The sequence below is a fragment of the Thamnophis elegans genome, chromosome 1 (genome assembly GCF_009769535.1).
Source record: "Thamnophis elegans isolate rThaEle1 chromosome 1, rThaEle1.pri, whole genome shotgun sequence".
NCBI lineage: Eukaryota > Metazoa > Chordata > Lepidosauria > Squamata > Colubridae > Thamnophis > Thamnophis elegans.
Genome location: NC_045541.1, coordinates 46,298,398 through 46,313,895, shown reverse-complemented (window position 1 = coordinate 46,313,895; position 15,498 = coordinate 46,298,398). Strand labels below are relative to the sequence as shown.

Sequence of the window (15,498 nt, the reverse complement as noted above, 5' to 3'; positions counted from 1 at the left end):
GTCACTACTTCCAGTGGCATAGATCTAACTGCAAAACTGTAGGCAGTTCAGAAAGATGTCTGTTGTAATTGCTGTTACTCTAAAATAGGTCTACAGATGCCCTCTCTTAAATACTTGGCTTTTACTAGTAGTTTTAGATGAGAATATCTGTCAATATACTAAAACTATGATGATGATGATGATGATGATGATGATGATGATGATGATGATGATGAAGAAGAAGAAGAAGAAGAGACCTGCAGCTATGATTCCTACCGTGAATACTAGTCTTGGAAAGTAGCTGAAATATGCTTACATAGTACCTTTCTCTAGACTGGGATCCAATGGTTGCTACCTCACCAGCTTCAGTCTGGTGAGACCTGACTTTTGTTTAACCCATATGCCAGCGATGGTGAACCTTTTTTGGCTTGCATGCCATAAGCTGGGGGAGCACAGGGGGAGTCATGCACGGGTGTGCCACACCCATAATGCAATGCGCAACCAACCCAGCGCACATGCATGCATGACAGGCACTCCCCACATTTTTTGCATGCTTTTTGCGCCCTCCCCAGGCTTCAGAGGCTTTATAGAAGCCTGGGGAGGGCAAAAACAGCTTCCGCCGCCCCCCTGGAGGCCCTCCGGAGGCTTCAGGAGCTACCCTGAAGTCTTCGAAGCGCAAGAAACTAGCCCTACGGGCAAATAGGAAGTTCGGGAATGGACTTCCAGTTTGCTCATAGGACCGGTTTAAGCCCTCCGGAGCCTTCTGGAGGCTTTCCTGAAGGCTCCAGAGGACGAAAAACGACCTACGAGCAAACCGGAAGTCACGAACCGGAAATCCCTGCGGGGTGGGTTTTCTGGAGGCTAAAAATGGCTGTATTTGGTGTATAAGACACACCAACATTTCCACTCTCTTTTTTTTTTTTACGGGGGGAGTGTGTCTTATACTCCAAAAAGAATGGTACATCCCATCCCATAAGTATGAACAAAACTATCACAGGGGATTTTTTGGGGGGGGGGGGGCAACAGTATTCATTTCAGTTGTGATGAACATATACCTAATATGTTAATAGTGCTAAACAATTTCATTAATGCCATCTGATCTAACCCAGATGATTCAAATAAAAATTTTTCAATCTTGAATTCACAGAGTGATGTGAGCTATGACAGATAGTGACTTATGTAAGGGAGAAACAGTTAAAAAGTTTGATAGAAAAAAAATAATGAGACAATTGCCCAAATCCCATAGTATCTTGAATGTCATACGATTTTGGTATTCCCATTCAAAATCTTATGAGATTATTTGAATTTTTATTTAAAAAATGTTTTTGACTCTTGGTTTATGTAATGCTTTGCAAAAACTTTCCATGATGTTTTAATTATTTACATAACAAAAACAAAATCTCAAAAGTTCATAATTGCTGACTTAAGGTTGATGCAAACTGTTTTACAGAAATTAGAGAATGTCAACAAGTTACTGAACTTTCCATGAGTGCTCATCTGCTTTATAAGTGAGTCATTTTATGGGTTAAAACAATTTGTAGTCAGGTTTCTTAAGAAATCATTTTTGATCTGGGTAATTTACCCAGCTTTTAACTAAAATAATAGTTATAATAAAATTCAATCCAGATTTTATGAAATCCGAACTTTACTAGAAAAAAAATAGAGGAAATACTTCACATATGTCTCTGAGCAGTTCACCATAAATGTGAACTGCTGGTTCACCATGTGAACCAGCAGTTCACATTTATGACTAGAATAATTTCTATATAACGAATTATTTTTATTCATCTTTTATTTTAAAACCCATAAAACCCATAAAAAGATACAGAAATACACCCACACATAAAATAATACTTGTATTTATTTGTGTAAATAAACATAAAATAGAGTCACTTTGCAGAGTGAGATGGGTGGGTGGGCATACAAATGTAATAAATAAAAATGTTGAGAAATGAAAAATCCACCCTTTTTCAGATTACAGTTTAGTTTTAGCCTTATGAAGATTAAATGAGTACGTTTTGTAACTTGGTTTTCCTACTGTTGGTTTGAAAAGGTGGTTGTATTACTTTGTCAGCAAAAACAACTCCAATTTGTCTCTTCCTATATCTGCATGTATGATGACATGTATGTATTAAGATACTGTAAATTGGAATTCTATGTTGTGATGTTGTGCTGGAATACATTATAGGTAAACTGCTGAGCAAGACCAAGGATGTTCTGGGTTTTGGTTGATGACATCTGAGATTTCTCCTGCTTTCAGCATGAAGATGTATAGCTAAGGGGTCAGAAACTGTTTTCCAAATTTTATATATCTTAATGCTTTTGTTCTGAAATCTCACATTCATGGGAATTCTAAACGTTTGCAAAATGTAAGCCATTTTTACCAATCATTGTTATTTAAGAAAGTTTTAAAGATAATATACAGGAAAAGAAAGCAATGGCAAACACTATGTCATATTGCAGCTAAGAAAATAACATGGACATCTTCATGAAGACATCGTTAAGTTGATGTGAAGTATGACCTTTATCATACTTTTTAACTGTATATTGCAAGCTACCAAGTTATTTTTATTCAAGAAACTTTCCCTTCTGTTGGGAAAATTTTATACCTGCTGATTTTAGGTGTTCTGCCTCAATTCCATTGCATTTTAATGTTGCAATTTTAGAATTTATTTATTAATTTATATTCTACCCTTTCACTGTCCTCTGGGTAACTTACAATAGTATAAAAGCACAAATAGAAAAATATTAAAATTAAGACTATTGTAAGTTTAATAGTAAGCTACCTTAACTAATCAGTATATTAAGAATGTGATACAAAACCGCACATATAAATAAAGGAATGTATATCTCTTTGGATGTTTGTTGACCAAAACAAACAAGCAAACATAAAACCTGCAATAACTGTCACTGTTTTTTGAGATATATTTCATTCTTAGAAGAAGAATGCAATGAGTAGGTTATAAAGAATATTAATTTTTAATTGAAAAGGTAATGTAATAATTGTGAGAGATTATACTTATTTAAATATATCAAAATACCTTGTGACTGACATATAACTTAATTTTTTTTTAATTCAATTCAATTAGAAAACAGGGGTTTGCATATAGCTGACAAAGTCTGACAATGAATCAGCTTTCCCTTTTGTACAATTTCCATAATGCAGCTTCCTGACACCTATTTTCCATGCACATATATTTGTGAATGTTTAAGAATACAATTTGCTTTATATATTCAACCTTGAAGTTACTCTACATAAATTTTCTATTTCACTGTTCCCATTTAGGCCATGAGAAATAGCTAAAATAAAATTGGATATCTCTGATAAGAAAACTAAGTGGTATATGGCACCCAGGAAAAAAAATAGCAAGTTATGCCAAAGTCACTTATGGCTTGATTATTGAAAATGATTTGCTAATTAATTAATTAATTAATTAATGTTAATTAAGTTAATTAATGATAGGAATCCCATATAGTTCAACTAAACTGGAAGAGATGATATAATACATTATCTGGTTAGTTTCAACTGTGCAGCTGAGAAACTAACCATTTTGAAGGATCTAGAATATAAATATTTTAGCAAAATTCTTTCAGGAAAGGAATATTGGATAAATTTTGTTCAATTTTGTTTTGAATGCCACAGAAAATATAGTTAGGTTAATTAGATAAGCAAATAAAATCTTTTAGTATTTTTGTGCAATTCACACCTTTCATTACTGCTAAGTAAAATGTATTAAAAAAATGTATTATGCATCCTTTGATACATACATTCTTATAACACTGTTCCTGCCAGGTTTTGATCAATTTGATCAGTTATAAGTCATTAGGTTCTTACCCTCAAGTCGATAACTCTGTTGTCCAATCTTGTGTCCTGGTTCACTGTAGCTCTCCCTTCCTGAATGGTTGCAAAGAAACAAATATTGAAAACCACAGGTAGGAAAGAGGGAGAAAGCAAAATACTTTATAGAATAAGAAAGGCTGACTTTGTTGCATGTTCAGGACATAAACATGAAATATGTTTAATGTCCAAAGACACAGAAACAGGTATCCTTATTTAGCAACCATAATTGGACCAACAACTTGATTATTAAGCAAAGCAGTGAAATTACAATTGGGCTTTTGATCTTACTTCAGCTTTACTTTGCTTTAGGAACCCACAAAGGTTATAAATGCAAGGATTGATGGTAAAGTTACTTTTTCATCACTGTCATAACTGCGAATTGTCACTAAATGAGGTAGTCACTAAACAAGGACTACTGTTACCTAGAAAGTGTCTTAACACAATAAGAGTGCTTGACTTTACAGAATCAAGAGATGTAACTATGTGGTCTGTATACTGTATACTGCATTGACTGTATAAATAGGAGTGCTTTTGATACATATTTCAGTTTTGATATCTAAATGTTAAGTCACAAATGCAATGTAACTCCCCCGCCCCCAAGGTAACAGATATATGTTGGTTCTATCATCATAACCTCCAGCCTCAAGTGGAGAATAGGTTAAACTTTGGACAGACTACAGAATTATAACATCCAATTAGTAATCTCCAAGAGACTTCAGTCAATCAATCAGTCAGTCAGTCTGTTATGGTCCGGCGGTGGCCTGCGGAGCTTGCAACAGAGTTGGACAGTGAGGAGATTGGAGAGGAACATGGGCTAGTCTTGGAGTCCGGGGAAGGCTCGGACAAGGGCTCTGTGTCAGAGGCAGGGAGGGGGCCAGGGACATCTGGTAGTTATGTGCTGCCTCCGGAACCTCAGAAGTCTGACATCATCGAGGCAGAAGAACAGAACTCTGCATGCGCAGAGCTTTCAGAAGACAAGAACAATTAAAATAAAAAGGGCAACTTGGGGAGTAAATCTTGGAGATGATAGGCCACTCCCATAAGACATAAAAGAGGAGGAAATGGACGTGAGCCTTTGCAGGAAGGAACTTTGTTCATTCTGGTTGGTTCAAACTCTGAGAAGCTCCGTTTGACTCTGTGATCCACTTGCAAAATGAATTGGCAATTAGGTCTATCTCTGGCAGTGTTTCAAGAGAAATAAAGGTGGATGCTTATCAACATTACCCTGAAAGACTGTGGCAGACATCTGTCGGACTCTTCACAAACTGTTTACAGTCGTTTAAATAAAAGAGGCTTTTTAGGACTAAGTGTGATTTATGCTTTATCAGGAAGCCTAGGTCAGAATACAGTCAGTCAGTCAGTCATCAAACTTATAAGGCCACCTGATTATATAGAAATTCTAATGGTGCAGACTATTAAAAACATTTTTTTAAAAAAGAGAAAAATAAACATTAAGAAGAGATAAAAACGAATGCCATCTCTCAAATATACAGCAATTCTGTGAGGGCCATCCAACTTAACTCAAGGCCTAGGGAACAACCAGGTTTTAAAGGCCCCAGAATCAAATTCCAACAACAAAAACGAAAGGAAAGCCAAATGGTAAATCCTTTAGCAAACTATTTCTCCACTAATTTATGATCCATTAATGCACTACAATTTCCAGTAAGCCTTTGTCACTGTTCATAGTGGCTGGGGAAAAATGCAATATAGTTCAACAGCATCTGAGGGGGACATTTTCCCCACTCTCATCTTAAAGAATGTGTTGCAAGCTGGTACCTGCAACATCTTGGATTATGAACCAATGTAAACACTGAATGTACAAATTAACTGACTACAATCTTATGAGATTTTGCAACATTGCAGATGAAAAGAGATTGCACTATATTTCAGCATTCTCATGAGGTTTTGGCCATTTGAAATGTTTTTAAACCGAAAAAAACCTCATTGTGTCTAAGATCCCACAATGACACTTAATGTTTTTGACACTTGCCTCAGACATTGTTTTTTTCTTAGCTTTTAAGAATATTCCAAGCCAAAACCTTTTTTTCAACCACTGTCCTCCAAAGTACATTGAGAACATTTCTTAGGGTTAATTTTCAATCATTTTAATTTTGAAAGAAAGTAGTACTGTTGTTTTTGAGATTGCTCTATGAACACATATACAAGAAAATTCAGACATATATTTCCCATCAGATTAATCAAGTCACCTTTGAACTGAGATTTCTGTTTAGAAGGTCCATTCTGCATATGGCTATCTATAAAATTTCCCTTATTAATCTAAGTCCTATTTATAAAGTGACTGTAATTGTGAGAACATTTCCATATTACTAAGAGATAAATATGGCGCATACTCTATGCACAAAGTCTTGGCATACTGGACATTGCTTAAGGCCATGTCACTATGTGTTATCCAGCAGTAAAAATTATTTCCTATATTTATGAACTAGGCAGCAGATAATGTTGGATGGCCCAACATTCAGTGGTTGGTTTAGTGGTTTATTCGACTTGTATGCCGCCCTATTCCCAAAGGGACTCAGGGCGGCTGACAAACCAGGAGGGAAGGGGAACAAATACAGAATTCAACATAGCAGTATTATTAACAGCAGTTAAACTTTCAAGCTTCTGTATATTTATTTATTATTTTTAATACAATGTTACTTGTTAGAAAGCACATCTTCACCTCTTCTCCTTCAACCTCTGGCCGAATGGCATCATCCAGCTGCAAGGGCAGTCGCGGTTCAGCCAAACTGATTACATATATCTGAAAGACATGATGCATACATAGTTACTAAATACATTGCAGGAACTACAGTGGGATTTAGAGAGGCATGGTTCTGCAAGAAATATGAAGCCAAACCAATTGCTAAAAGACTGGAGGTCTAAAAAAAAAGATACAACATGCATGTTCGGATAGCCCTTGATTTATGACTGGTTATTTAGCGATTGAAACTCCAACCTGAGGAGTACTTACATCCTATATTTGAAGTTTTGACAGTTCCCCCCCCTTGCAGTCACATGACTGCACTTCAGATGCTCAGCATTTACAGCTGTTTGCAGTGTTCCATGATCACATAACCAAGTTTGATGATGTTTTTATAGAAAACCAGATTTACATACTGAACCACTGGTTTAGTTAATAACAGAGACATTCACTTACTGACCACAAGCTGTATTATAAAAGATATTAACCCAACTTAATCACTTAAAATAAAAACAAGCCAGAAAGAACTGAACTGTTTTGAAACTACAAAATCAGTTTCAGATGTAGGAAAAACGAACAGATAAACAGATAATGAATTGCTTCAGTTGAATGAAAGTGAAGGTCTTGAACAGAATTATAATCTGACTGTCCTGTCCTATTAAAATGTAAAGTATAAACATAAACGTATATACTAATAATATGAGAATCTTCTGGGGGAAGTATAAGAATAAAACAGCAAGAAGGGAAAAAAAATAAAAGAAAAATAAGTTCATAATCTTAAATCAGTAAATATTTAGGAACCTGCTTCAATAAGTGATTGATAAATAGCTCTATCTTTTTCCCTTGACATATTCTTAGAACTGTCTTTTGTTCCAATGACAGATGACTGAATTTGTCCAGGAAAAAAAGCAAAGATAAATTACAGTAATACAGAACTTTATTATGAGCTGGTGGAGTTGGCATGAAGCCTCTTCACCACCACAAATTAAAGTGTTTAGTGCTTGTCTATTCCCATGTCAGTCATTTTATGAACATGTAAGCCTGAACCTAGGCAGCAAATTTGCAAGCGTGCTCATAATTCACCCACGATATTGCAAAATTCCCAAAAGGTTCCTCACATCTTTGCTTTCACCTTTCCTTTTAATAGGGAAGGCAATATTTGAAAAATCCCGGAGTCTGGACTTTGCTACTAGAGGAAAAACTATTACACTTTCTGAATTTGTTTAAAAGACAGCTGGAATTTTAGTGGCTTGTATTGAGGGATGCACATGTTTATTTGGATCACATTATATATCTGTTCTGAACCAGTCATATCTACAGAAAAACAGCCTATATATATTTTGTCATTGTTAGAAACCAATTTAGAATAGGTGAAAACAAATCTTCATTGCCTTATGAAACTAAAATTACTTCTTGATTTCTATTTCAGTTGAATTTGCTGCATAAATGAGGAATATTTTTTTGTTATTTACAAATGTAAACCAAAAGGACTGCAGTTAAGGAAGTTATCTCTCAAAATAGTAATAAGAGACAATGATGTCAAGGCACATTTTAATTTGCTGATAAAAATATTACCCTCTGAATGTGGAGTTCAACATCTTGCTGGGTGCAGCTGCCAATTTTATTTGGCACTTTTCTTATTACACCTTCAATGTCAACAATGCTCTCTTTGTTGATGCTGTTAATAAAAACAAAATCAGTAATTGTCTCAAAGATTCATTTCTGTTTGGAACAGTTATTTAATTATGCAGATAGACATAGGTAGCTTCTGTCTTACAAACATTTGTTTAATGATAGTTGAAAGTTATGACAACTTCAGAAACAGCAACTTAGGATATATCCTGAATGTTATGATTGTCTCACCACATCTGTGGTCACATGATTGCAATTCAGACACTTGGCCATCAGCTGACATTTATTATGGTTGCAGTGTCTTGCAGTCACAATTGCTACCTTCCCATCTTCTGATAAGCCCGAAATCAACTGAGGAAGTTGAATTCACTTAATCTCTACATGATTCACTTAACAACCTCAATAAAAATAAAACAGGCCCAGTCATGTGATAATTTGCTTAATGACCAAAATTCCAGTCTCAGTTCTGGTCATCTTAAGGACTAATTTTTAAAAGAAGACACAGGCATTTTTAGTGTAAAATGAAATTATTAAGGAGGAATATTTAAAATTCTCTCTTAAGAATGAATATTTCTGTTAAATTACTTCTTACAATAAATTAGTAACAGAATTGAGTTAAAAATAACGTCTGATCCGATCACTGTATCTTATTTCTGGGAAGCATTAAACAGAAATATAGGTAGTCCACACTGAGTGCAATTGGGACCAGCAGCTCCACTGCTGAGCGACACAGACAAAAAAAAGAGAAAGAAACGGGATTGTTTTTATGATTTATGACTTCAGTCAGTTGTAGTCGTTAAGTGAATCACTGTGGTAATTAAGCATGTCATGTGACTGCAACTTGTGACTTCCCTATTGGTTTTGCTTATCAGAAGCCAACTGTAAAGGCTGCAAATTGAGATCATGTGACCAGATTGCTATGACCGTAGTAAGTGCATACAGCCTGCCAAATGCATGAATTGTAACATGAAGCGTGTGGTTCTTCAATGGCTGCAAGCTTGAGAATTGGTTGTAAGTAGGATTTGGAGTACCGTATATTGTTTGGCAATTCAAATCTCTGAGATCAAATAAATGTAAGGCATTCCTAAAAAGGTACAGGTAATCCTTGATGTACAACAGTTCATTTAGTGGTAGTTCAAAGTTACAACGGCACTGAAAAATGTGACTTATGACCGTTTTCATGTTTATAACCATGGCAGTGTCCCCATGGTCACATGATCAAAATTCAGATGCTTGGCAACTGACTCACATTTATGATCGCTGCAGTATTCTGAGGTCATGTGATCCCCTTTTGCGACCTAAATGGGGCAAATTCACTTAAAAATGTCTCACTTGGCAACAAAAATTTTGGGCTCAATTGTGTTCGTAAATTGAGGAATACCTGCAATCTGCTTGGGAGCACACACTATTTGCACTTGTAAACTGAACAGATGGAAAAAACGCTTGTTCGTATAATTCTTAATTAAGTTAGGGTTTTCAAGCTGAAGTGATGTTAAAATGAGACTGTAACGAAGTGCCCTACAATCAATTGTCAAAGAGCATTCAGTTTCAATTTTCATATGAAAACTTCTGTTATCCAAATATTAGTCAAGACTTTCTATTTTAACCACAGGACTGCAGCTTGGTAAGATCTGTATAAACATCTTTCAGCAACAACTCTGGATTGCCAGATCAAACCCACAGACCTCACTTAGTGGTGAATCACTTTCAATCAGTTTTCTCAAACACAATTTATTTATTTATTTTTTTAAATACCCTTCACTTCTTTAGTTAGGAAACAAATGCATTTAAAGTTGTTTTTAATTAACTAAACGTAGTGTCACTGGACCAGTGGATGACAGCCTGATTCAATGAAAAACAAATTCCCGTTTTTCTCAATGTGATTGTGTATCCATTCTGAGAAACATGACACCTTCCTAGCTCTCTCTCTCTCTCTCTCTCTCTCTCTCTCTCTCTCTCTCTCTCTCTGTGGGTGTGTGTGGGTGTGTAGGTGTGTGTATCTATGGCCTTAAGGCTAGTTTTTAACATAAAACACAGTATCCTATTTCCCCCCTCTTATCACTTACTGTTTCTGTAGCTTATTTTCTTACATTTTGTATGCAATTAATTATATGGATTATTTATAACTTTGAAATCTAGCATACTAGTGAACATGTAAACTTGGATTTATTTTTAAGTATTATTGATATTCAAAAAACAGCCATTCAACAGCATTTCCCACACTTTTAAAAGCTGTATGAACCTGGTTTTCTTGAAACAGTTAAAAATTTTGAATTTGTATTTCTTGGCACTTTATTCAATTTCATTATCTGCAATCTGAAATCTCTGATTTTGAAAATATTGTCAGTCATGAAGTTTCATGTTTTTGTTTTATTTTTATAATAATTTTATTAAATATCACAATTAAAAAGATAACCCGTAATAGAAATTAAAAAATAAACAAATAAAAAGAAAAGGTGTGGAAAAGAAAAGAGAGTAAAGAAAGAAAAATAAGAATATACTAAAGAAAATGTGTTACGGTTATTATTATTATTTTTCCATTAAAGCAAAAAATTAAATAAAGAATGGGTACTTTGTCACATAAAATGCAGAGGGACTTGGTAATTACTGGTATAGTTTTATATTGTATTTAATATCTGAAAGCATATAACTTCAGACAAAGGTAGATAATTTGTTGGAATCTTTAGAAATTCTTTTATGATAATCCTGTGCCATTTAACATACTAATGGGATTGATAGGATTTGAAATCCAAATGAATTAAAACTTAAAATAAGAATGAACAATCATTTTTCTATCAAGGATGTAACCTGCTGACATTTGACCGTGTAGGACAGAGGTGTCAAACTCGATTTCATTGAGGGCTGTACGTCACCTGTGTCAGGGGCGCTTGTGGCGGCCCAAGTACTCTGCCAGCGAAAACGGGCTCCTAATCTCCATTTTCGGCTAGGACAGCCTCCTGTAACCCTCTGCCAGCAAAAATGGAACTCAGGAGGGTCGAGACACCGTGGGCAGTCCTTTGCTGTTTCTAGGATGGCCCATGGGCCATATCTAAGCACTCTGTGGGCCGAATCTGGCCTGCAGACCTTGAGTTTGACACCCTGGTATAGGAAGATGTAAAGTAAGCAGCAAATAGGGCCAGAACAAAAGTGATTAAATATCCCTTTCTTCCTCTCCCATCCCTTTTTCTATTTCTTGCTCTTTTCAAAAACAGTGTATACATGAAGGTAAAGATTGCTTTTGACACAGATGTGAACAGATCAATTGTAAAGATGATTGTACATTTTGAAACTGTCATCATTATGTTAGAATATAGAATAAAAATAAACTCAGATTTTGGTCCAAAACACCTATATTAATAATGTATTAATAAGCCCGAATAGTTAACCAACTGAGATGTACTAGATTTTTTTTAAAGGGATTGTAAAATGAATTCCGGATTTAATAACAGAAGAAGATTGTTATCAATAGTTTTCTTATGTACAGTTAGCAGAAAGGTTTAAATGTGGATAAAACATTTTATGTTTTTGAACAAAGGAAGACTACGTTTGACATAGAATTATGTATTAGCTATGGATGTGTAAAATGTATAAACGTTTACTGAAATATCAGACAGAAGAACTAATGAAAGAATGTATGATAAAATGAGCTAAAATCTTTTGCTCCAATATACCAGACCAGTTGGAAAGTGCATGGATGAAAGGATTGAAATTTACTTTATGTTCCAGTCTTAAAGATATTTTTATCAGATATATCATTGAGATTTGTCACTGCAGAAATTGGTATATAATGTATAACGATACTTCAAATCATTGCTGGAAATGTGAACAGTATGAAGGGACATTTTGTCATGTTTCATGGATGTGTAAATATTTTGGATACAAATATATGAAGATTTTAATGATTAAAGTACAACTGAAGCAAGAAACGTTTCTTTTTGGACTAATGGGCAAGCAATTAGAAAAAAAATCATGGAACTTTGTTGTTTTATATATAACAACTTTAGCAAAACTATTGTATGTCCGAAATTGCAAAAGATCAATACCACCTACAACAGAAGAATGATTAGTGAAGATGATTGAGATTGAGAAAATGGCTACATTAACCTCTTTGATGAAAGAAAAAGTAATATCTATGCCTCTTCTAGACTTTTTGCAAGAAACTGGGGGGGAGGGATGTGATTTTCATGATTAGAAATTGTGTAATAGAAAAAAATTAGGGTGTTGTGTACATGTAGTCCTGGCTTAATGATGGGCCATTTTACAATTGATCAAAGTTATAAAGGCCACGGAGCGGGTACTTTATAGTGTGTGAAGAATTCTTGGCTACCATAAATGATTCCGTTGTCCCCTCAGTCACATGACGACATGCTGGATGGGTCAGTTTTATGACCAGTCATGGCATTATTACATGTTGAGATGACTGTGATTTGCTGGTAAGAAATGCCCATTCAAATGAATGGATTTGCTTAATGAGCATGGCATTTGCTTAACAACTGCCATGTTCACTTGCAAAAAAATTAATCATGTCCGTGCGTTGACTGATGACTATAATGACATACAATCATACTTCTGGGCTCAATTATGGTAGTATGATAGGAACAACCTATAAAAGAGAATTTTGCTTATATTTGCTACGCAGGAAATAAAAGTTAGTTTCTTCTTTCTTTCTTTCTTTCTTTCTTTCTTTCTTTCTTTCTTTCTTTCTTTCTTTCTTTCTTTCTTTCTTTCTTTCCCCCTCTCTCTCTCTTTTTCTTACTGTATTTTCTAAAACATTTTGAAACTATTTTTTCCTCTTAAGTCATGGTCTCTAATTCTGAACTCCAAATAAAACCAAAGTCTAAAGTTGGATTTCTTTTCCTTTGATAATCAATTTGTTGTTGCTAAACAAATTAAGAACAATTTATAAATAAAAATTACTTGTGTGGCTTCAGAAAACAGAATTATATCTTGTTTCCCCGAAAATACGACATGTCCTGATAATAAGGCCATGCAACATTTTTCTGGTGAGCAAAAATATAAGCCCTTCCCCCGCAAATAAGCCCCCTGGAAAAACCCCACCTCCGGCCAGGCAGAGAGCCACTCACCAACCTAGCGGTATCCTGAAAATGCCAAGCCGCGGGAACCGGGGTGGAGGCAAAGGTGATCGCATTGCTTGGTGCCTTCGGGATACCGCTAGGATGGTGAGCAGCGCTGTGCCCAGCTGAAGAGGGGGGTTGCCGGGTGGCTGCTCTCTTCTGAGCGGGCTCCCAAAGAGTCGGGCACAGCCTCAGGGGTGAATGGCTGTGTTGTACTGTGGCAGCAGTGCAACACAACAGCCATGAAGCAACCACGCTCATGAGCAGCCACCCGGAAAACCCCCTTTCTAGCCGGGCACAGCTCCATTCACTGACCTAGGGGTATTGCCAAGCCGTGTGAGCGCCTATTTGCCGCCACCCAGCTCCTGCGGCTTGGTGCCTTTGAAATGCCAGTGAAAGGCACTCTGCACAGCTGGAGAGGGGGGGTTGTGCGAGAGGCTGTTCCGCTCCTGCTCGCGCACCTCCCAGCCTCACAATGCCCTGGCCCAGCTCTCTCTGCAGAGCCAAGGCACCACATGGCTTTTTCAGTGGCTTCCAAACCAAGTCTTCCGGCAGTGGCCGCTCTGGGCATACGCTCTATGGTTGTGGGCCAGCTGCCGGCAGAGCATACAACCGTAGAGCATACACCCAGAGCGGCCACTGCCGAAAGACTCGGTTTGGAATCTGCCAAAAAAGCCATTCGGCAGCAGTGGAGGTGCTCTTCCTCTGCAGAGAGAGCTGGGCCAGGGCATTGTGAGGCTGGGAGGCGAGTGAGCAGGAGTGGAACAGCTGCTCACGCAACCCCCCTCTCCAGCTGTGCAGCGTGCCTTTCACTGGCATTTCAAAGGCGCCAAGCTGCGGGACCTGGGTGGCAGCGAACAGGCGCTCACGTGGCTTAGCGATACCCCTAGGTCAGTGAATGGCGCTGTGCCCGGCTGGAAAGGGGGCTTCCCGGGTGGCTGCTCGTGAGCGTGGATGCTTAATGGCTGTTGTGTTGCGCTGCTGAGACAGCGCAACACAGCCATTCACTCATGAGGCTGCGCCCGGCTCTTTGTGAGCCTGCTTGGAAGAGAGCAGCTGCCTGGCAACCCCAAAACAATAAACCCTCCCTTCATAATAAGGCCCAAACCATATTTTGTGGGTAAAAAGAAAATAAGACCCTGTCTTATTTTTGGGGAAACACGGTAGTCTAATATTTAAGAATTAATTCTATTTGCAAAAACTGGACACATTTTTATATTATTCATGTTCCAATTACTGCTGCTAGAGATCATAGTATAACTTGTCATCAATACTTGCAATCAATATTTACATAAACTACAATAATATGAATTTGGAAATTAGGATAGTGATGATATTATTACTTTTTGTTAAGTTGCCTGATACCTGAAAATATATGATACTTATTTTCCATCTAAATAAAATATGGTTTTTCCAAAATGTTAAATATTTACAACAGGTGAATTTTTAAAAAAAAATCTTCAGGGAAACTCTGCTAAATGAACATGTTAATGCCTCCTTTGGACCTGAGAACTATTCTTGTTGCATTAAATGTTGAGTTGCAAACAATAATCTTTACTATAATTTCTGGAGAACTAGCTCATTATTTTATAGCAGAGGTGGTAAAGAGAGTAATTGATTGATGTTACATCTATAAAATGTTCTCCTAAATCTCAACATTTTATCATTAAATCAAATTTGGAAAGAATTTTTCATGGTTAGTAATGCAAATTTCATCTCATCAACAAGGAAGTTATGCTCTAGAGGTCTTCCTCTAAAAAAGTTAAATAGCAGATCATAATGGTCTTTTTTCTCTACTTGGTGTCTTCAACTATAATTTAACAGGCTGAGAATGAGCAGTGGATACATTTATTCTTCAGTCCATTCTTTATTCTTTCCAGTCCTATGTAGACTAATTTCAGTTCAATATTACAATTAAAAGAAAAAAACTGTATAGTTTAATTCCAGATGCTAGGCAGCATCTTAACAATAGGAAATTATGGTATGATTACAAATATGATTCAAGATATTAGTAAACCAACATTAAACTATTTTCCATCTTTAGTCAGGGAACTAGAGTAGAACCCTAAAGCCAGATAAAGAAAAAAACATGAGAAGATTAAGTGGACTAGCTAACATTCATTTTCAAATATCCTTTATAATAAATTGGGAATACTGTATGTATTTCAGTCTATTCCAATTTCAAAGCATCTTCCTTTTGGTTTTAGATAAAACTAACTAGTTTTACCATTAATCATTGTGTATTTGTAGGCTTGGGAAGATAATGAAAT

General features: G+C 36.3%; 1 protein-coding gene across 1 annotated transcript in view; it reads right to left on the bottom strand.

Moving 5' to 3' along the window:
- The window catches only part of DARS1 (aspartyl-tRNA synthetase 1), a 52,952-nt gene that overhangs the window by 20,071 nt on the left and 17,383 nt on the right, over positions 1-15,498 (bottom strand). Inside the window, exons 5-7 of the mRNA XM_032220490.1 lie at positions 8,097-8,199; positions 6,501-6,581; positions 3,815-3,874 (exon numbers count right to left, since the gene is read on the bottom strand). Of these exons, the coding sequence (XP_032076381.1) occupies positions 3,815-3,874; positions 6,501-6,581; positions 8,097-8,199 (244 nt within the window). The remainder of the gene's footprint in view (positions 1-3,814; positions 3,875-6,500; positions 6,582-8,096; positions 8,200-15,498) is intronic.